This window comes from Phalacrocorax aristotelis, chromosome 3 (assembly GCF_949628215.1).
Source record: "Phalacrocorax aristotelis chromosome 3, bGulAri2.1, whole genome shotgun sequence".
Taxonomy (NCBI): domain Eukaryota; kingdom Metazoa; phylum Chordata; class Aves; order Suliformes; family Phalacrocoracidae; genus Phalacrocorax; species Phalacrocorax aristotelis.
This window is the reverse complement of record NC_134278.1, coordinates 41,157,346-41,179,089: the sequence shown is the minus strand read 5'-3', so window position 1 is coordinate 41,179,089 and position 21,744 is coordinate 41,157,346. Positions and strand designations below refer to the sequence as shown.

The 21,744-nt window shown below is 42.2% G+C and overlaps 1 protein-coding gene across 1 annotated transcript in view; it reads left to right on the top strand.

Moving 5' to 3' along the window:
- The window catches only part of LOC142054552 (gamma-aminobutyric acid receptor subunit rho-2), a 39,908-nt gene extending 19,465 nt beyond the window's left edge, over positions 1 to 20,443 (top strand). Inside the window, exons 3-9 of the mRNA XM_075087272.1 lie at positions 1,500 to 1,567; positions 4,659 to 4,882; positions 8,904 to 8,986; positions 10,703 to 10,843; positions 11,085 to 11,237; positions 13,461 to 13,657; positions 17,317 to 20,443. Of these exons, the coding sequence (XP_074943373.1) occupies positions 1,500 to 1,567; positions 4,659 to 4,882; positions 8,904 to 8,986; positions 10,703 to 10,843; positions 11,085 to 11,237; positions 13,461 to 13,657; positions 17,317 to 17,625 (1,175 nt within the window). The 3' untranslated portion in view covers positions 17,626 to 20,443. The remainder of the gene's footprint in view (positions 1 to 1,499; positions 1,568 to 4,658; positions 4,883 to 8,903; positions 8,987 to 10,702; positions 10,844 to 11,084; positions 11,238 to 13,460; positions 13,658 to 17,316) is intronic.
- Positions 20,444 to 21,744: the final 1,301 nt, after the last annotated feature.

The window sequence follows — 21,744 nt, the reverse complement described above, 5'->3', positions numbered from 1 at the left end:
CAGGCTGGAGCCGTGCATGTGGAAGGGGGACAGTGTCACTGTCAGCACGCTCTGCTGTAATTCAGTGAAGCTGGCTTATCAAAACCCTAGGAAAATCTGTATCAGGGCCAGTCACAGTAATCAGCTTGTCTCATGGGCTTTGTGATTAACCTTTCCTTACTGAAGCCGGGTTGGCGGTGCTTTCTCCTCCAGCAGAGGCAAATGTAAGGCTGTGTTCAAAAGCCCTGAAGATGCATGGGAGTCTGTGCATGCTGCTGCAGGTACAGGAGCAGGACAGACAGCAGCTTGCAAAAGTGCTCTGCATTCTCAAAACAGTAGTTCTGCTGGCCTGTTAGGCTTATGGTGTATTCAGAGCTTGGATGTGGTCTTGAGGAAGATGCTACTGTAGCTAAATAAGTGCATGCAGCAGGCCCTGCTGTGGATGGCAAGGACAAATATGGGTCTGGATCTACAAAGGGCTTGTGGTGCCTCTTAAATATCATCCAACTGCTAATCAGGTTCAAAACCTAGGTGCTAAAAATCTTTGCAAACCTTCGTGGAGGCCACCATGGTCCTCAGAAAATAATTTCTGCTGGACAAGTCTGCAGAGCTGCTACTTCCTTTGCCACAGTCTGTCTTGCTGACAGTGCCCAGGCTGGAGATACGTTCTGGATATGCACATCGGCATGAGCCCTGTGAGACCCACTGCCACACACTGAGAGCTCAAGTTAACAGTGGAACCACATGGGCTGTTCCTCATCGGTTCCTGCTGACCTGCCTTGGTGGGTCGTGCTTGGTGTGCGCATTTCTGTAGGTATGTACCTCCTCCTTGGTGCACCGCAAAAGGGAAAACACTATGTGAGGACACACTATGGGGAACTTGAGAGTAACCTGAGGAAGCCCTGGTCATTAATGAGCAGCAGTCTACAGTGAAATTTTGATACAGGGTTTCTAGTAATAGAGGAGTATGCATTTGTTACAGGATGTTTTCTGCTTATTTACTCTTTGTGAATTCACTGGCTGCTAATTTTAAAACTACTGTGGAAAACTATTAACACCATCAATGAGCCATATGAATGAAAATGGTGATGGCCTCTTGAGAGTTTAATGTAGCTTCTCTGGTTGATAAGAAATGAGAAACCCACAAAGAAGAGCTCATTGCTTGCAGTTTCTTCTTCTCAGTCCCCAGTTCTTGGGATCAAATTTATTCATAAAGGCCTAAAATTTATGATGGGATGGCTCAGATTTTAAAAATGTGTGCAAATGTTTCATCCAAGCTCTGGATTAGCTGGGCAGTGTCCACATTGCAGCTCATGCCAAGAGGAAGATAATTCAGTGTTTCAAAAGGGGCCTTACATGGTTATTCACTGACTCCTCCCCCAGCCCCCTCATGAAGATTCATGGACAGAAAAGTATAACATAAGCTCAGAAATTATGTGCATGCTACCTTATAGTCCTAATTAAATGCCAATGATATAAAAGAACACTTATTTACATATCTAAATCTCATTCTCCTACAGGCCCTGCAATTCCTGTTGGGGTGGATGTGCAAGTTGAAAGCTTGGACAGTATTTCTGAGGTTGACATGGTATGTAATCCTTTTTTAAGCCATTATTCCTAGTCATAAAAAGTTCCTCCCGCTTGAAACCCATGGATTTCAAATTATTGGTCAGATGAAAGTAATGTCAGCATTTGGCAAATTGGGAGAGGCTGATACTCAGAACTAAAGACTTGATAAAACCAGGTGATCAAAGGCTTATCTCTGTGTGTTTGGAAAAAGATTTAAAGTATGAAGGAAAAAGAGTCCTTTAATGGGAGAATAATCAGTGCTACGAAGGATCTATCACAACCAAAAATATAAACAGCTGCGTATGAAGGTTTGAAGGTATATCATGAGGTTCACATAAGCTGCACTTACTGCAAGAGTTTTCCTCCTTAGGGAACCATTTGTTTTAAATGCATGACTCTGGGAGGCACATTAGAAAATTAAGTTGGCAACATAAATAAGAAGGAGCTGCTCCTGCTTCTTCATCACTGGGAGTTACTTCACTGAGGCACATGAGTGGGAGCTGCCAGAGGGAGCCTGAACTGCCTCTGCCAAAGTGGAATTTGGTGTGGGGGAATAGTCTTTCAGTCACTGATGATGCTGTTCAGGAAATTTGCACCAAGTTCAATTGTGATTTAGTATCTTTCTTTTTTTTTGTTAATTAAAAAAGAAGAAGAAATACATGCAGTTGTTAACCCTCAATAGGTTTCAAGGTGTTCCCAGCGAAAGGAGTGTTCACAAGCATTTTCCTGTTTTTTGTGGGTTTGGGGTTTTTTTTAAACTATACAAAATGGAATAAAAACATGGGAAAGAGAAGTGGAAAGGGAAACATAGAGGAGAAGAGGAAGCTTCTTAATTCCTTCCTTATTCTGCCTTTTCCTCCCCGTTTTTGGGTACCTTCTCTGGTCTGGGCAAAACATGAAGACTTAAAGGAAGAGCTTTAGGCTGATCAGTTTTTACTGTGGTGCAATTATTCATTAAAAGAAGGGAGCTTGCCTGCCTGGATATTGAAAGAGAGGGTTTGGGGGGATGTGTGCAGTGAAGTGCGTGGGAAGGAGCTTTTAGTGCAGGAAACGGCTGTCGCAAGGAGACTTAGGGCTCTAATATATCAAGATAATGTTGTGGCAGCAAAAAGACCTAATTAGTGCAAGTAAATAACTTGCAATGCTTTCTGTCAGGAGCATCTGCTTTCAGCAAAAATCTTGCCTATCAGGAAGTTTAGAGGGCAGCTTTCTCTCCCTTTGTTTTAGACAGCTCCACAGTCCTATTTTCCCAGCACAGGACAAGTACTTTCCACATCAGTTGCTAATTTGCATTTGGGGTGGAGGGATGGTCTCCCAGGTCAGTCTGGGTTATGCTGGTTTGTTTTTCCAGCAGTTTTTCCCATCGTGGAGAGGAGAGCAGGCAGTAAGATGTCTGCATGGCCAAGGGAACTGGGCTGGCTGTGCCTGCACCAGGGTGCGCTCCTCAGCTCCCCACTGCAGGCAGGGCACAGCTGCAGGCAGGACTTCTTTCAAACTGCTCTGAAGGGTTAGTGGCCTTAGGAACTGGGTACCCTCAGTTGGGAAGCGTTTGCCCACCACTGATTCAACAGGCATCTGGTGCCCCAAAGAAGCAGACTGCCCAGACTGAAGCTGGCTGCTGCTGTGTGCACTGGTGGGGGATGCTCTTGAGTCTGCCTGGAGCGTGGCTCAAACATGAAATGTGCTGCCAAAAGTGAGGCACTTGCGTACGCTCGTTTGATATGCTTCCTGAAGGTACTATCATTCCCTCAGTTCGTTGTAAAACTTGTTTCCTAAGGGATTTTCCTACTCATGAGTGGTGAAGTAAATCCCCTTTCTCAGTTTGTAGCTCCCATGATGGAGCTGCCCAGAGGAATTCTGCAGCCGCGACCTCAGGCTGCCTGGTCCTCTTGCATCACGGCTGGAGGGCTGCCCAGGGATGGTGACCCTGAATAGCCAGGCTCATTTTTACCCCTTTTTTGACTTCTGGTGTAAATGTCACTGACTTTTAAGAAATCATCAGTTATGCCTCTTCCTTGCTTTCCCTTTTCCCAGCTCCATAAAGCTGATGTGCTTTCCTTGTCCAGCCTCTGAGGTTGGCTTCTCCAGCCAAGTTGCAACCTCAGCCCTACCAGTAGCAGCAGTCGCTGGAAGAGCTTCTTCGGGACTGTAGCAATAAAGGGAAGGTGGCCAGTGGCCAGAAGGGAACAGGAGCTGGCAGCATCCCTGGGGAGAGCAGGGAAGCAGGCTGGGACCAGCCTGCCAAGGTGGAGACCTGCAGAAGCGCCCCTCCAGCAGATCTCTGCCATGGTCAGAGAGGGAAGTGTCCGGCCATCCTAGCCCCGTGCAGGGCAGCAAGATGAGGGCTGGCACTGGAGAATTCTTTGACAAATTAATGAAAAGCCTATTGGCAATGCAAAGCTGTTGCATGTTCAAAAAGCAGCCTTTTGAATGGAGTCAGGTTAATCGATCCCAGCCTGTGTTGCTGCCTGCCCGGTCTTGGCAGCTGCAGTTCCCATAACCCCTCACTTACTTGGGAATATAAAGAAAACAAATGTATTTGATCTCTCAACATGAGAGAGTAAATTCAGCTCTGAAAGCAGCAGCTGCCAGGTTGGGATCAACAAGCAGATGTTTTCCTTTGTGTGACTGAAGTTCCTGTCCCCTCAACAACCTTAAAAGACAGCTTTATTTAAACACTTGTACACTAGGAAAAACAGTTCCCTTGTTTGGTTGCTGTTTGCAACAATTTAGTTCTTTGAGAGATAAATTGCTTAGTGTTTAGCCTGACCATTAAGCTGATTTTGAAAATTTTGCCTCTTGAACATGTTATTGATACCATAGCCCTTCTGCAGGCCAATGCTTCTCTTGGGGCATATTTGTATTCCTTTTAGGACTGAACATTATTGAGTACTGTAATACTTTGTTTGGGGGGTTTTGTTTTGTTTTGGCTGGAATTATTTTGTCAGGAAAATCTGTTCCCAAAGAGTATTGGTCTAGGGAAGAAACAGGAGTTGAGAGGGGAGGGATTTAATCTACCTGGTAGGAGTGAGTTTTCTTTCTGATGTTTCCTATGTGTAGAAAGCAACACTGACAGACCTCTCTCTGGTTCTTTTCCTTTTTTTGTGAAGGATTTCACTATGACCCTCTACTTAAGGCACTACTGGAAGGATGAGCGTCTCTCATTTCCCAGCACCACCAACAAGAGCATGACCTTCGATGGCAGGCTGGTGAAGAAGATCTGGGTTCCTGACGTCTTCTTTGTGCACTCCAAAAGGTCCTTCATTCACGACACCACCACAGACAACATCATGCTGCGAGTGTTCCCTGACGGTCATGTCCTCTACAGCATGAGGTAATGGTGCTGTTACTGAACATCTCCGGGAATTCAGTGTCAGTTTTGCTCCCAGCATGTGTTTGGTGACCACCAGGACAGCTACTGCCAACCCTCCTACTCCCACTCCTGATGCAAAGCTGTTTCCAGCATGCCCAGTACAAGATGCTTTGCAGAAAGCTGCTAGAAATCTTGCTGTGAGCAGTAACAGGATAATATCCTCCCGTGGGAAGCATTCCCCTAATTCTTTGCAGTCAGAGGAGGGCTTAGTTGAGTGGGAATGTTTGTCCCAGGGTCAATGTGTGATTAAACTGGAAGCTGCTGATATACCAGATGGTGACCTCTATAATTATCCTATTTTGCTTCCTGTTTGTCTAGAATGTTTTTTTTGTTTGGGTTTGGGCTTTTGTTTTTTTTTGACATTTGCATGTTGATGTATAAGTTTAAGTTTATTGAAGCTGAAATGGCAGCATTAAAGACAGTAGTCCCTGGTTTTCTAGCAGGTTTGTTGGCTGGAAGAATCCTGAGGCACATCTGTCATCACCTAAAGGGTTACCCAGCCTGCGGGTGTACAGAGCTCATGACCGTGGGTTTGCAGGGTTCTGTAATACTCAAGGACATAGAAGCTTTGTTCTCTAAACTTGTCTACCTTACTACAGATTCCAAAAATGCCACAAAAATCACCACTAGCAAGTAAACTACCACAAAATCACCACTAGCAAATATGATTAATAAAGTGAAAATATATATCATGCTGTTGCAAATTACTGTCAGCGATCAATAATATAGCATCAATAAATTGTATAGCAACGGCCAATAACAGCAGTAACCAAGAAGGTATATACTATTACAGGTTACTACAAACTTATCATTAGTGGAGCAACTCATCAACAATATAACAGAAGATATACTGATAGATTGCTTACATGGATATATAATACTGGTATCAAGTGACACCATCATCAAGTGAACCAGATAATGCCACGGGTGGGAGGACAAACAGAAACAACCCCAAAAGTGGGTCCAGAAAGGGGACCAATGAGACAATAGGCAGAGTTTCATTTCAGAGATACTCTACATCACGGAGTCTAGAGTCAGCCTGGTGTCCCCAGTGAGAGTCCAAGAGCTGGTAGAAAGTTCATGCAGCAAATTCAACCTGTTTAGGAATGGAAAACTACATGCAGTACGGGAAGTTCTCAGAGAGAGAGGGTCTATTTTGAGCAAAAATTAAGTCCTCCTTATATCACAGAGACGTAAGAGGGTGTAGGACACCACCACTTTGAGCAGCCAATAGGTGCTGTTAATTTCTATTTTTCACCTGGAACAGCTAATAGACGATGATGGTTTTTGTTCTTTCAGACCATTTTTTTCCCCAGACTGTTTCCACCTTTTCAGACAGTAAGTTGCAGCTGCAGTCCCTTGGTTTTGCACATATCAATGATATCTCAGGATGTGTCAGGTTTCTAGGTATGAAGCTTCACTTCAAAGAGGCTGGCTGCGCTTCTCAAGGATGCTGCAGCTTCCCAGGCTGGCAGGCCTTTTTCTGTCTGTATTTTTCAGCAGATATTTTGTTTTGCTCAGTAATTTTCCCCTTCTAACCAGCCCACCTTTACGGCTGCTCACATCAGCATCCCAGCAGATTTCATTTCTTTCAGAAGAATGCAAAAAGAGATGCAGATTAAAATACACCACGAGAGAAGAAAAGCTTAAGAGCTCAGACAAAAGACCATTTCCCCAAGACAGAAGGTGTGCTCTCAGTGTATAGTGACCTTTGAATGTTTTGTAACACAAGCATTTCTGTTCTAAGATCTTTCTGGAACTTATTCACTTAAGTTATGGTAAAATAATTTTCAAAAACGGGGAAAGGTTTTTTTATAAAGTTTGATTCAGGAGGCGATTTCTCTTTGAAGAATGAGCATAGTGGGTGATATTGTCCCAAGCAGGACAATATCCCACTGAACCAGGGGGCTCTAAGGTTCACTGGTTTCATAGTCCAAATACAATTCTACTGAATTTATTTAAAAAAAACACTGGGCAAATTAATTAAAACCACAAAGAAACCTCTGTGTATGTAAGCAAGAGAGGATGCACCATATGGCCATTTAATTTTGCCTGGTCTTAATGATGAAAATCCCATCCTGACCGAACACTTAGGAACACTTTCTCTGTTCTGAACACACTTAATAAATCCATTTATTGCATGAAAGGTCTGATTACTCACACTTAACTAAGCACCTGAAGACGGTGTCTAGTTTTTTAGAACTGGATGAGGATGAAGGTGCCACACAGCAGGAGAGACAAAAAGGAGGAAGAATGAAGAAGGGTGTTAGATGTAAGCTTGGGTCAGCACTGAGGGGAGAAGAGCAGGAGGAGGGTAGCGACCTTCTTTACAGATTGTAACTGAATATCAGTTTCCATTGCCCACATCCCACAGTTCTCATGTGCTGAAGCCAGCATCACACCACTAGTTAGAAGTGCTCAACAGCCAAAATGAAGGAACGAGTATTTTTAATGGAAAACATTAACTCTGCTCAGGTCTGCTCATTTGCTCACATGCAGAGTTTTTACTTTCAAAGTTTTCTGTGAGCTGTCAAGGAGTTGATGTGACTTTCTAATGTTACCCTGTGAGAGAGAAGGATATGAGTAACTACAGCTGGCTGCATAAGAGTTAAATGGATAATTTTGCTCATAAAATCCAAGGCGAACAAGAATCTGTGTGATATTTGGGCCTGGTAGTGTTTAGGACACTCAGAATTTGATCTGGCTGCCCAAGCATGGCTGTCCAGTGGTGTTGGAAATGTTCTCCAAGATGTCTCAAGATGTCTGGAGCTATATGCATGGGGTTGGCCCTGGGCTTTGGTTGAGGAACATCTTATGGATAGGCTGAGTTTCTGTGCTGCCCCTGACTAATAAATTGTTAATGACCACAGGTTGTGCCACAGTTTAGGTGACCCAGAGGAAATAAAATAGCACATGTAATGAGACTGAGTTATGCAATGTTTAAATGCTACAAGCAAGTATGGGAGGTCATTGCTACAATATACCTTCTGGACCATATCCCCAGAAAGCTTGTTTAAGTTTAGCTCATATGGAAAAATTCTGCTCTGGTTTTAGTGTCAAAATGAACAGCATGTAATTTTCAGGGGTGATGAGCGCATAGGTCAGAGTAGGATTTGGATCACAATCCCTTGAACAGAAGAAAAGTTATCAACATCTGCAATGAATCTAGAAAATGGTCGGCCTCTGAAATGACGACTCACAGCTGATTTGCCCATACTAAATCAGGAGCTCCACTGCAAATCTGTCCACAAGGGAAAGTTCAGTGACCCACTGGAAGACTTGTTGCATAATGTTGTGCACAACTGGACTCATTTAAAAACATGACTGTGATGTTGCAGCTCTTTAGCTAAGACATGAATTTAACAAAGGCAAGTCTCACATGCTGAAAATCAGCTGCACCCATTTTACACGCCCTGCCCCAGAAATACATTCCCCAGATTAAAAGAAATTGATCGAGGATTGAAAGAAACCGCTTTTGCCTTACTATTACTCTATATACTGGAGGAATTTTCTGGCTTGCCATAAAGTTGCCGTAAAGTTGGTTGTGTTCCTTAGGTTTGGTTCACTGTTGAGGGTGACTATGGAGGGAACAGAGCAATGAGGAAACCTTAATCAAACTGGACATAAGGCAAACTTAAAATGTAAATGGTTATTTTATGTTGTTATTTTATGTTGTTGTCTTGTAAAGAAATAGGTGGATATAAAACATGGTAGAAGTATCCATACTGACATTATTTTTACCACAATGTCCAAGATTGTATTTTGGTTTCCTGATAGGTATTGAAATTACAGCTTTCTTTGGAGTGTCTGTATAGAATCCATCTCACTTGGGCTTGGAGGATTGGTAGGCATTCTCCTGGGGATTTTATGTTAACATTATGTATAATTGCTGTCTTTTAAGCTGCAGAATGATTTATCTGTGTTAACATTCTCCCTTCACTGCTCCCCATAGAAACCAACCTTTCTCATTTTCGACTTCTAGGATCACAGTGACAGCAATGTGTAACATGGACTTCAGCCACTTCCCTCTGGACTCTCAGACGTGTTCTTTGGAGCTGGAGAGCTGTACGTTGTATCTGTGTTTCTAGCTAGACATGCTCCATAGCTGGCTGCACACACATAGACTGGACACATTTCAGATTACAGTCTATTTTAGAGCTGGAAAAAGTTCACCAGAATTACTGGGAGTCTTTCTATTGACTTACTGTATTGTGTACCTAGCCCTTATGTTGCAAGACAAGGGAATTTGCAAGGAAAGTGCCCTTGTATGAATTTTAGTAGACGACACTTCAAAAAAAAAGGCAAACAGAAATGTTCAACATATAGCAGTTCTCAGCAGCCTGCTGATGAGAAATCTGGGGGAGAAGTTTTGCTCTGTTCACTGCTTCTGACAGGAAAGTGTTGCTTTCAAGTGTCACAGTAAAAAGTTGATTGTAATGATCATTAATTTTCTCTAAATTTCATCACCAATTTGGTTTATGTATGATATAATCCCGATCCTGCAAACGCTGACTTGGGCTCGGTTTCTTTGGGAAGGAGTTATTCTGCAGAGAAATTGATTTGAACAGTAAGATTTTCATGGTTGTTCTGTAAGTTTTCTCCAGGGTGCGTTAAGACTAACATCTAATTATTTTGAGGTCCTCCCAGATTTTTAACTGAAGTTTTCCTCTACAAACAACAGAATCATGGAATCATAGGGTAATTTAGATTGGGAGGAGAGTTTTAGGTTGGTCTTGAGGTCAGCTGCTCCAATACCCTTCTCAGAGCAGGGAGATTTAGAGTAGGTTGCTCAGGGATCTGTCTGGTTGGGTTTTGAACATCTCCAATTGTAATGGTGGCTCCACAACTTTTCTCTGCAACCTGTTGAAATGTTTGTCAGCTCTCATCCTGAAAAAGCTTCCTTTTACCTGCTTGGAAAAAAAACCCAAACCTAAAACCATCCCATGCTGCAGCTTGCATCACTTTCCTCTTGTCCTTTCACTCTGCATCTCAGAGAATAGTCTGAGAAAAGCCTGTCTCCATCTTCCCTATGACCCCAGCAAGGCAGCAGTTGGATCCCCATCACAGACTCTTCTTCCAGCTGAACAAACCCAGCTTCCTGAGCCTTTCCTCTTATGCCATGTGCTCCAGCCCCCTGGCCATCTTGATAACCCTTTTTTCATTCCCCATTCCTGCTACCTAGTGCTCTAACTAATTCTTTAAGTTTTTAATTTACAGTCTTCAAATATTTCTGAACTTTTGCTTCAAATCACACTTATCACTCTTGTTTTTATCTTTCTAAGATAGTTTGATGTATCTGTGTTTCCTCCTTCCTCTAAATTCAGGTGTTTTACCCAGGACTATATCCTGAGTTATTCTTGTAATGTATAATTGTAATGGTGGCTCCACAACCTTTCTCTGCAACCTGTTGAAATATTTGTCAGCTCTCATCCTGAAAAAGCTTCCTTTTACCTTTCCTTTTATCAGTTAGCAATTACTTGTCTATGGTTTTTGATATGTGATGTTTAGAAAAGTACCATTCTAGCTGTCATTTCATCAGTGTGGAGTAAAAAGACGATGTGTATCCCTGCATCAGGATGACCTGAATTGTTGTTGTTGTTGTTGTTGTCGTCATGGTATATCATATGGCAAGATCTTTTTAACTCACTGTTAGCAAACTTATTTGTGGCATTAGTTCGTGCCAAAGATGCCTTTGTATTTGTTACTTTTGTCTAGATCTATTAACCTTTGCTTCCCCTCCAAGCTAAAGTCGCATCACATTGTGTTTCTTCTTTCCCTAAGATGCTTACACTGATGAAGATCTGATGTTGTACTGGAAAAATGGGAATGAATCTCTGAAAACTGATGAAAAGATTTCTTTGTCTCAGTTTTTGATACAAAAATTCCACACTACATCAAGACTGGCTTTCTACAGTAGCACAGGTATGGCCTTTTCTGATTTAATGCTCTTGCTAAAGCCAATGCTGTATTAACTACTTGTGAGAAAGCTCTTGGGATTATATGTCACTGAAGTGTAATCTTCACAGTCTGGACAATACATGTTTTGAAAGACCAGTTTCTCTTTTCACTACCCTTTAGAAATAAAGAATCAAAAGACAGATCTTGTCCTGTGCCTACCATCCAGGCTGTTCTCACTGATTCTGGCTTTCCTCCTCTCTCAAAGGCTGGTATAATCGCCTCTACATAAACTTCACTTTACGCCGACACATCTTCTTCTTCTTGCTCCAAACCTACTTCCCTGCCACCCTCATGGTCATCTTGTCCTGGGTGTCCTTCTGGATCGATCGCCAAGCAGTTCCTGCCAGAGTCTCTTTGGGTGAGACCTTCTCTACAGATTGTAACTGAACATCGGTTTCCATTGCCCACATCCCACAGTTCTCGTGCACTGAAGTCAGCATCATGCCACTAGTTAGCAGTGTTCAACAGCCAAAATTAATGAACAAGTATTTTTAATAGAAAGCATTAGCTCTGCCGAGTTCTACTCATTTGGATGAGACCAATTGCAACAAGCCATGACTGCGTGAAAATCTTTGAACGTGAAAGTTTTGGCAGGAAAGGGAACTCTTCATTTCTATGGTTAAAGATACTGGGCAAGCAAATGTTTGTTTTATCTGTTGATTAATATAATGTAAAACTTGCGGTATGCCTTAAGTTCGCCATCGCTGAGCAGTCCTCCTGATCTATACTTAGCTAACAGAAAGGGCTGTTGTTTTAAAACTAAAGTTGGGCAGAGAAGAAAGGTTTCAGTATTTGAGTCAATGAATAGAGGTTTTTCCCTATTGTCCAGTCCTGCTGTTCTGAGACACGCCTTGCCATCAGTGAGGATAGAGTTTCACAGGAGTTTAGGCACCTACAGGGAGTTAAAGGCTTCTGTTACAATTTTCAAGAGTGCCTTTCACGAGCAGGATCCTGCCATGTCCCAGCTGCCACAGTGGGTGTCCCAGCCCAGGTATGTCTTCCCAACCACCTGGCACTGGTGCTGTGGCCACTGGCTTTCTCCAGGCTGCCTGGAGGGTGCCCATGTAGCAACATCTTCACAAAGCAGGGAAAGAAGGGCAGCAAGGGACCCAGTCCTATCAGCACCTGCAGACTTAGGTGTCCCTCCATCTGGTGTGACCCTGGGGACACTCAGGACATCTCTGTAACATCAGGCCTCAGACAACAGTGGGGCAGTGAAGGGAACATGGATTACCTCTCACATCTGCAATGCTGAAGATGAGAGGCCACCAGCCCCAAGGTGAGGCAGACGGGTTTCTCCTCTCCCAGGGGCGCCTCACACTGAGGGTCCAGTGTTCTTCTGGGGTAGGGAGGTCTCTCATTTGAGGGAGTAGGAAAGTGAAGAAGGAGCTGCTTGAAAATCCTGCACACACCAATCTGCCTCTCTGGACATTTAAAACTCATCAGGAAGGGCTTTGTCTATGTCAGGAGTGGAGGAATTTCATCCAGCTGAGCATAAAAAGAGCTGATTTGTTTATCACTCCATGCATAGGATAAAGGAAGGCAAAAATGTAATAGGAAAAATCTTTGAGTGTTAGTGTGTAAAGCTTCAAATACTAAAAGCATAAACCCAGTGTTTTAGCCCCACAAGTCTGTCTCACTTAGAGAGCTATGCACTGCAGCAAACACAAGAGAAGATGCAGTTGAGAGTCTGCTCTCAACTGAAAGAAATGTGTTCAGTGGATGTTATTTAAAAAAAAAACCCTAAATCCTACTCAAAAGTGGACAACAGTAGATGTGCAGTTTTGAAATGGCTGAAGTAGGTGTGAATGCTTTTTGGCTCTGTTTTCTCTATTTAAGTGGCTTTGGGAACTGGTAAATATTTTTCTCTCCATGACAATCCAACCAAAGTATATACTAGTTTGCCGGATTTTATCTGTATTTGACTAAATATGTATACACATATTCACACACATATCTGTATATAAATATAAATACATACGTGTTTATAAAAACATGCACATGTACACATCTATGTATATAACACAATGGCAGTTGTTCAAAGACTTTTGATTGCCACAGCCTGAACTGTAGACAAATATTCCTAGAGGTAAGAACATAAAGCCTTTGTTTTCATTGTTCCATGCAAAACATTTTATCATTATTGCATGTCCCTTTTCAGATCAGTGCTTTAGATCAATTCCTCTTTAGCTGTGACCAAAAGTCAATACTAGGTTGCTTTCTGGCAGTGCCTGTAACACAGATTGGTACAGCTAGGAAACAGGAGTCCTTGTCACCACTGGTCCTAGCAGACCTGACTCTAAGCGCTTTGTTAAAACCCTAGAGGTTAAGGAGGGAGTTAAACGTTTTTCATAGCAAAATGATGGCTGCTCTGTTGCTCCTCAAAACTGAACCCATCATGCGCTCAGAAGTGCGGGCAGTGGACCAGTTCTGCATTGGCAGGAGAGATGTTTATCACAAATTTATTTCATGTCTAACATCTTTTAGAGCATCATGTAGAGCATAATTTCTGTTTTTCTTGAGGCAAAAGCCTTAGGGACTGTATCAGTCAATAACATTTATTTCTCTTGCTTCTTTCCAGGGATAACCACCGTGCTGACCATGTCTACGATCATCACTGGGGTGAACGCCTCCATGCCCCGTGTTTCCTACATCAAAGCAGTGGACATTTACCTGTGGGTCAGTTTTGTGTTTGTCTTCCTCTCAGTGCTGGAATATGCAGCAGTGAATTACCTGACTACGGTGCAGGAGCAGAAGGAGAGGAAACCGCGGGACAAGGTGACAAAAGCTTTTGTTTTGTTGATCCATTTATTCCTTTTTTTCTTACAGCTAATCTGGTCTTTATATTGACTGGTTTATGTCTATAAATGGGAAAACACTGACATCCGTGTGTATAACTGCATCTGTTTAGCTGCTGCACCTCAGGCTGAATTGCTAACACCAGAAAAGCAGGAGGTGGTCTCATGGGTCTTCCTAGAAACATCAGAGAAGAGGAGAGTGTGATCTGAACTGGGAAAGACTGCAACCTGGAACTGTGTGGGGATGACAAGAGGGGAAAGTATAAAATCTGATACCTCTCTGCAGCTGCTAAAATTACTGCATTTTTAAGCTAAAGGTGTTATTCAGAGCAAATTAATTTCCTCCCTCTACAGTCACTCTGGAAACTGAATTCAATGGACGTAATAGTGGTTAATCAAATACAGAGAACAGTCAGCCAAGTTTATGCTTGCACTTTTTAATGTGCTCTGAAAAGTCTTATCCTGCATCCTTGGAGTTTTTCAAGACCTGGCCAGACAGAGCCCAGAGCAGCCTGGCCCTGCTGTGAGCCGGAGATAGGACTAGGGACCTCCTGAGGTGTCTTCCAGCCTGAATTATCCTACAGACCTGTGAGCCCTTCTTCTTTGTAATTAAACAAAACACCATCACCTTTTGAACACTAAGGCTTGGGACCAAATTTCTGCCATCCCCACGCACCCAGAACATCACCATCTTTTACAGCTTATTTTTTCCCATTAGAAACTCCCCATGTTAGTTCACAGGTAATATTGGTCATCTACTGCCTTTGACTCATGGAGAAATTTGTATCAGCCTTTCAGAAATGCCAGTGCAGACATCAACTTTCATGCGATTTGACCATGATATTTCCCTCTCTGAACTACTCTGTTGGCTTTGCGTGCCCTTCTCTTCCCCTTGCGCTCCTTCCTACGACTTCCTTGAAGTTCAGAATAGACCATCTACCAGCCCAGTAGCTTTCCTAGTTGCCATTTCTTCAAAAATTCAGTTAGATACATTTTAAAAAGCAATTGGAACAAGTGCAACAGACTCCTGTGACAAAATTTTACATCTCTCCAAGGCCTTCACAACAGTTCTCTGCAACACAAGGTGGAGATGCTCTGTGCAAGAACGAGTCACGTGTGCCTTACTTGCCGCACGTGAACAGTGGCCTGTGGCCTTTTAGCCAGCCCTGCTCAGATTTCCCAGGCCCAAAGAAGATAGTGTCTTGACAGTACACAGGAAATAACAAAAATCATCCTTGCTAGGTTCAACTTGCCTAGAATAAACCTGTACATTTTTAAAAGACGAAAAACCCTCTCCATTGTCTTTAATTATATTGGAGGGATGAAATGAACTTGAAAGGCTTTGTTACTGTTCTGTTAGGTTTTCAGGAATGTTTTTCCACATCCACCAATGGCATAGCTTGTTATTTGTATCACAAAACTGCCCTTTATGGAGTCTTGTGTATTGAATTCTATATTCAGCAAATGCCTTTTTACTACACAAGGTAAAATATTCTACCCAGTCTTCAGCATGTGACAATATTAATCCTCAATGGTGGTAATGGGAACAGAGATAACAGCAGCATTATTTGGGGAGATTGTGGCAAAACGTAGGTGAGTGCTCTTGAAGACGCAAAAGAGACATTTCTCCCTGTAAATGTAGGTCTTGTCATCCAATGCTGCTCCCCTATGAAAGACCCAAAAAATCCTAATACAAATATGTTAGACTGCCCAAAGAAGATCTCTATGTTATGTCTACATTAACAAATTAAATGTGCTGGGGACCAAGGCTGATGGGCCTGGAGTATCTAAAACTAAACCTTCTCTCCCTCAAAATCAGAGTGGTTGCTGTGAACTACCTGTGGCAAATGGTCTGTGGCCCCTGCTTATTCCCAAACCACACATGGGAACTTTCTGGTGCTTGTTGGCCTGGACAAAATTCCAGCCAGAGAGACAGTTCTGACACGCTAATATTATTGTCAGCTGAGTTCCTGTGCCCAGGGAGGCTCTTCGGCAGTGCTTAATTTATTAGGGTAGACATAGACTAAAATTGCTGCAGGGTGAAATCACATGATGTACTTCTGCATGTATGTGCCTATGTGAAGATGGGTGTAATTTAAGACTTCATGGAGGTGGGTTTCTAGTATGTTAGGCTCCGTTGTCCATAGGGGTGACTGTCATCACATGTGCATGAAACCATGGGAACTGTAATTTGACCTGGGGGCTAAGAGTAAATCTGCAGAGTTGCTTTCTCTGCTGGGTCCTGCAGCATGGCTTATTGCCATTAACCCCTTTCCCTTCCACCCAACCACCGTCTCCTGGACCTGTCATTTGATGATGAAGAGCCTGATGTAATTCTTCCCTGTGGGTTTTTTTGTGTTTTTTGTTTGTTTGGGGTTTTTTTGCCTTTTATTTTTTCTTTTTTTTTTGAAGTACACCTGCTTAGTATAAAATATGTCTTAAAACCCGACTGCTGTTCAGCTGTACCAATGGAGTGCTCCAGAAATATTCCGAGAGTGATGGACCTAACAAGTAGAGCAAACGGACTACAAACTTGTCATGTTTTTCTGCACACATTCTGCTGATACCAAATCATTTGGTTATGACTAGAACAGAGAAAGCAATTTTTAAGTTGATTTTAGGGTTTTCAGTCAGCAATGTGATCTGTTGGTTAAATGATTTGAAGAAAAAGCCTTGAGTGCGGAGTTTTCCAATGGCATTCTGAATATTACATATTCAGGTATATATGCAATTTATATATATATATATATACACACAGGTTCTAGATCTTTTTTTATAATATATTTAATTATTTTAGCTGAGGTTATCCTTGAAAACAAGTCCTTGGAAAACCCATGCATTAAAGTGGGTGGAGGATGGAATAGGGGGCAAAGTATTATTCAGTAAGGAAAGCAGTCTGTGGGGAATCAGAGGCAGGAACCCCTAGCAGACATGAGGTTTTGGAGCCCACTTTCATTGCATGCAAATATGTAATCCTTATTACTGGGACAGAAGACCTGCATATTTTAAACTGTAGAAGACAGTATTTGCTATTCAAAATTCTACCTGTATTCAGTGTTTTTTTAAGACTTGTGGGATGCATGCTGGTGCTACTGAAATCAATGCAGGTTTTGACATTAACTTCAACAGAGCTGGGATTTTACATTAGGCTTTGAACTGGTCCTCTCCTTGGTTTAAAATCAGATTTACAAAGAAAACGTGTATTTGTGAAACCAGAACTTGGCTCTTTTTTTTGTTTTCCATAACATGTACTGGATAAGCCATTTCCAGAGATAAAACTGCATCTTGTCCTTGAATATTTATAAACACAAAGACTGCAAAATAAGGGCTCTCAAGAGACCAAGGCTGAACAGAGCTAGCTAAGAAAATATTTTGGTTAGTTTTTATGTCTGCTAAAGCATCTTTCTAATCTTTTTTGGAAGCTGCTTGTCCAAGCAGTGTAGCTAAACCGTGTCTCTTCCTTTTGGAACACAAGCAAAAAAAATAAAATTGACTTTTTTGTTCAAAGAGAAGCTTGCAGTATCTCAGCTAAAATTTCAAGCTCAACTATTTGCAAGCTGTCTGTTCATAGAAATGCATCATTTCTGTTGCTAATATGTTCTTCCAGTGTTCAGTTATATTTCTTGTTTATGTTCCTAGTTTCCATGTACATGTGGAATACCTCATTCGAAAACTATGATGCTGGATGGAAACTACAGTGAATCTGATGCCAACAGCCTGGCAGGATATACAAGAAACCAGATGGTTCCAGAGGAAGAAAAACAAGAAAAGGTTGTTGTGCATTTAGCTGTGAGCAATGAATCTAGTTCATCAAGGAAGAGAGGCCTGAAGGGCCATGTGGGCTTGCGCATCATCCAGAACACTCACGCGATTGATAAATACTCAAGATTAATATTTCCAGGCACCTATATATTTTTTAATTTGATATATTGGTCTGTCTTTAGCTAAGCATGCTGGCACAGCAGTGACTGAAGCAGAAGACATTTGCAAAACTCCCTTTTGTTGGTTCTTTTTCAGCCTAATCTGGACGCAAAACTAGAAAACTGGTTATTTTATTGCTTCTTTGGAGGGTAAAGGGGAGGACATGTCCTCCAGTGGGCAACTTCATGCACAGGCTTTATGGAGGACCCTGCTGTGCTGATTGCTTTCCAACCCACACCTCAGCTCCCATTTGCTTTACAATACACGTTGTTTCTCATACTTGAAAATATGTGCTCACCATTCACCCCCAAGGTGCTGTATGTTCATTTGGGGCCAGCCACGCTCGTGGTGCCTGCTGTGCAACGGACAACCAGAGGCAGTGCTCACATGGGCTGTCAGGGATTAGACAAATGCAACTTGCAAGGGGAGGTCTGGACAGTGCATCTCCTGTAAGGGAACTGAACGAGGCCTTTCCTTTTCAAAATCTCTGCTTTTGAGCAAATCCTTTTATTTTTCTTTGTCATATGAACATCATATTTCTTTCCATTGGTTTATGAAGGAAACCTCCTTTTAGGGTCCAAATTCTGCTTTCTCTGGATAGGACCTCCATCAATACCAGTTGACTGGCCAGGATCAACAGGGTTGGTTACAGAGTGCAGGTGGTATGTTTGCGTTGGTAGTAATTTTTTTCCAGATTAAAAGTAAGGAGTGATGATGAAGCAGAGTAAAGAAGACCACAAACTCACATAATATGGCTCCCAGTGTACATGGGTAAGGAAAACAAGGAGGTTTAGGCGTGTGTTCTCCATATAGCTTGAGCACAGTACATGATATGTGGCACCTGCCCTCTAAAATGAGAGAGGAAGCTGATGTGTAGCACATACAGTCCTCACATGGTGAATGGGTAGTGTCTCTGGGACCATCACTTTCTCTCTCCAGGAGCAGAAAAGAGTGTTGAGGGCAGCACTGGTGGCTTTCAAGGATTTTCCTCAACCCTGTGAGGAACCTATATATCCCAATGTGCCTCTCCCAATCAATGCATTGTCCTTCTGTTCAGGCATTTTGGATCAAAAGGGAGAAGCATCTGCCAGAACCTCTCTCTGCAAAACCTAGGCATGTCAGAGATTAAATGGCCAAGAATAATACTGTGGGATTCAATGAGACCCTGTCTGGCCTTGGGCTCCAAGGTTGATATAAGACCTTTGACGCTGCTGCAGAGCACCGTAACAAGCTTCTGTGCTTAGTATTTAATTTTTCATCCTGTGATATCTCCCTTTCCTTTGCTAACAATGCTGACTGAAAAACCCAAATGTAGAAACATGATAGGAACAAGACAATGATATCTGGGTTTGTGTGCTCCTTGTTTTTAGAAAACACTGTGACTTTTTGGCTGTGGTGGAGATTATGTTCACCAAAACATTTGGTTGCCAAGCTGAAACTCAACAGGGTGGGCAGAACCTGAAGCATGAAAATTGGGACTGAGGTTAAAAGCTGACTCAATGGTAAGATTAAGGTATACATCTGACTGGGGTTGGGCCCTGAAGATTCAGATAAAACACATAAATAAAGAAAAAGCAAACAAAAATACTAATAAAACTGTAACTGTTGACGTGTGAAATTTTCTGCTTACCATAGCAGTAATCCTTATGTCCTAAATCTCAAGTGATGTAGACGATGGCATGGCAGTGTCAACTCCAGGCTGTCAACAATACCCAGGTTTTCTCTTGTGCCTCAAATATTGCTGCCTAAGTCACGCTGATGGTTGCACAGACTTACTGGAAACAAAATTGATGAGAGGAACTAAAATTAACTGTGTTCCCCTTTCATCAGCCACGTTAATAACTGACATGAATGGAGTTCTGCCTGGTCATAAAAGTAAGAAAATACAGCCCTGAAATCAGCTGCAAGAGGAGGAGCCATGGAAGGACAGTGTCTGGAAAGAAGGATTGCCCTGTATCCCAGCCTGCCACTTCTCTCCTGAGCCACCAGGGCATTTACTAAACAATGCTCTTGGAGCTGAAACCTGGATACATCTCACATCGACAGGTGGATATATACTACAATGAAGACATAAAAAATAATAAAGAAGTAGCCCACTCACCTTTTGAGAGTTTAAAGCCTGGACATAACAGTGTGCATTCTTCAGCATTAACAGTTTTGAGTGTAAAACAGGAACCAACGCTGCGGCTGGCAGCAGGACAGTGCAGCGAAGGGACCTTTGCTGGTGGAAGGAAGCAGAACTGCACCATGAAGTCACCAGTGCAGGGAGTGAGAAACTCAGTGCCCCCTGTTTTGCCAGTCTTTCTGCGTTACCTGTGGCACGTGCCATTTAACCTCCCAGTGCCTCGTCTCCTCCGTCTGGAAAGTGGGGAGCAATAACATTTACCTACCTCATGAGGTGCCGAGGGGCTTAACTTGCTTAACTAGCACGTGTGTGGGGCACGGTTATGATTTCCAAGCAGGTCACCCAGTGGGAATCCAAAGGTTACCAGTGAGTTCTGCAAATGTGTCCTCTGAATCAGTCTGGCTGGAAGAAAGCGGGTGTCATCTCCCCCTCCTTACAATGATATTAAGCCAGGTAACTCCCCTGCATTATAATGGTATTAAAGCAGAGATAAATGTAGCCCAACAGCCAAAAAGTGAGCACTGCCAATGACTAATACCTCCTGGTGTACAGAAAAAAAGAAAAAAAGTCTTAGTGCTTTATTTTGCCATTTGTTTTTATTACATCTCCTGTTCCCTTAGAAGTCATGTGGCAACAAAGACAGTCCTTTAGATCCTATCATCTCTGTACTAGTGCTGCCTGTAGTTTAAATGCTAGCAAATAAACAAATTTTGGAGAGGCTACCTTACTGTTATTTTATATGCATGTGTACGTAACTGATAGAGATTGATGTCTGTTTCTACCAGACACAATTATACAGCATGTAAAGCTATCAAGGATGGTATTTTTCCATTAAAGGGAAAAAGAAATCTCAATCTTAGGCACCACTTACACTTATTATTCATTAAAACAATAGATGAAAAGTATAGATGCAAATAAGCCCAAGACATCTCCTTCAGGCAGTGTATGAATTGTATTTTTCTGCTTATTAAGAGGAGAGTGGCTAGGCAGGAAGCTAGAACAAATATTTGGAGTGTGGTATTGAGAATGTATGTCACCTTGCATCCTCCCTGGATTACAAGAGGCTCCATGAGCACCGTCTAACCAATGTTTTGAGAAATAGTGCCTGAAACTAGGCTCTGAATACTGATTGATGAGTATAATGTAATTCTGTGAAGCACTCAGCATCTGCACAATTAACCTAGCGAAGGACAACATTTTCAGAAGTACAACAAGAGATTTGGGTGAATGAAGCCCATTGATGAATATGCCTTCTCTGAATAACCTGGTCCAACTGCGAAGAGAGAAAATGTCAGCCCCACTCATTCTGCATCTGGCTCCATTGTACATTTACTTACTGCTAACCAAATCATGTCTTTGAAAGAAAGTAACTCTATATATAGATATGTACACGTATGTATAATGTATATGTAGGTAGCACATAACAAAGGAAGGTGCTGGGATGTGTACCAATGTTAAATAGTGTACATATGTGAAATGTAACATATTGTATGTAAATTACCATTTATTATGCCCAGAAAACTTACTATGTTGAGGTGAGAAAAGGCTCTTATTGCCAGCCAAGGGCCAAGAAATGAGGTATTGGCAAAAATTATGGGTTCTCTCACATTTTCTGAAAAAGGAAGTGTTGAGAAGTTTGCAAGAAATGCTGATGCTAAACTTGTTGTACAATGTGTACAATCCACTGTGCTGATCACTGTAATCAAACCTGGTAATAAAATAACAGGAGTGGAAAAGAGCCCATTTTATGGTGTGAACATTAAAATGTGATTTTAATTCTGTTTGGAGAGCTGTTACCTATGAGCTAATGACTACAGGTAAAGGATTTGAATAAGCACCTCATTTGTAATTGATTTTAAATAAAAAACATCTCAAAAAGTGGAAGAAATGTAGTGGAAGCATGCAAGTGCTTTGAAGTGTGCAAAGCTCCTGTGAAAACTGAGCTGTTAATTACAGCTATAAGCTACAGAGACCTTTTGTGAAAACTACAGCCCAACTGAAGAAATGTTAATAATTACATT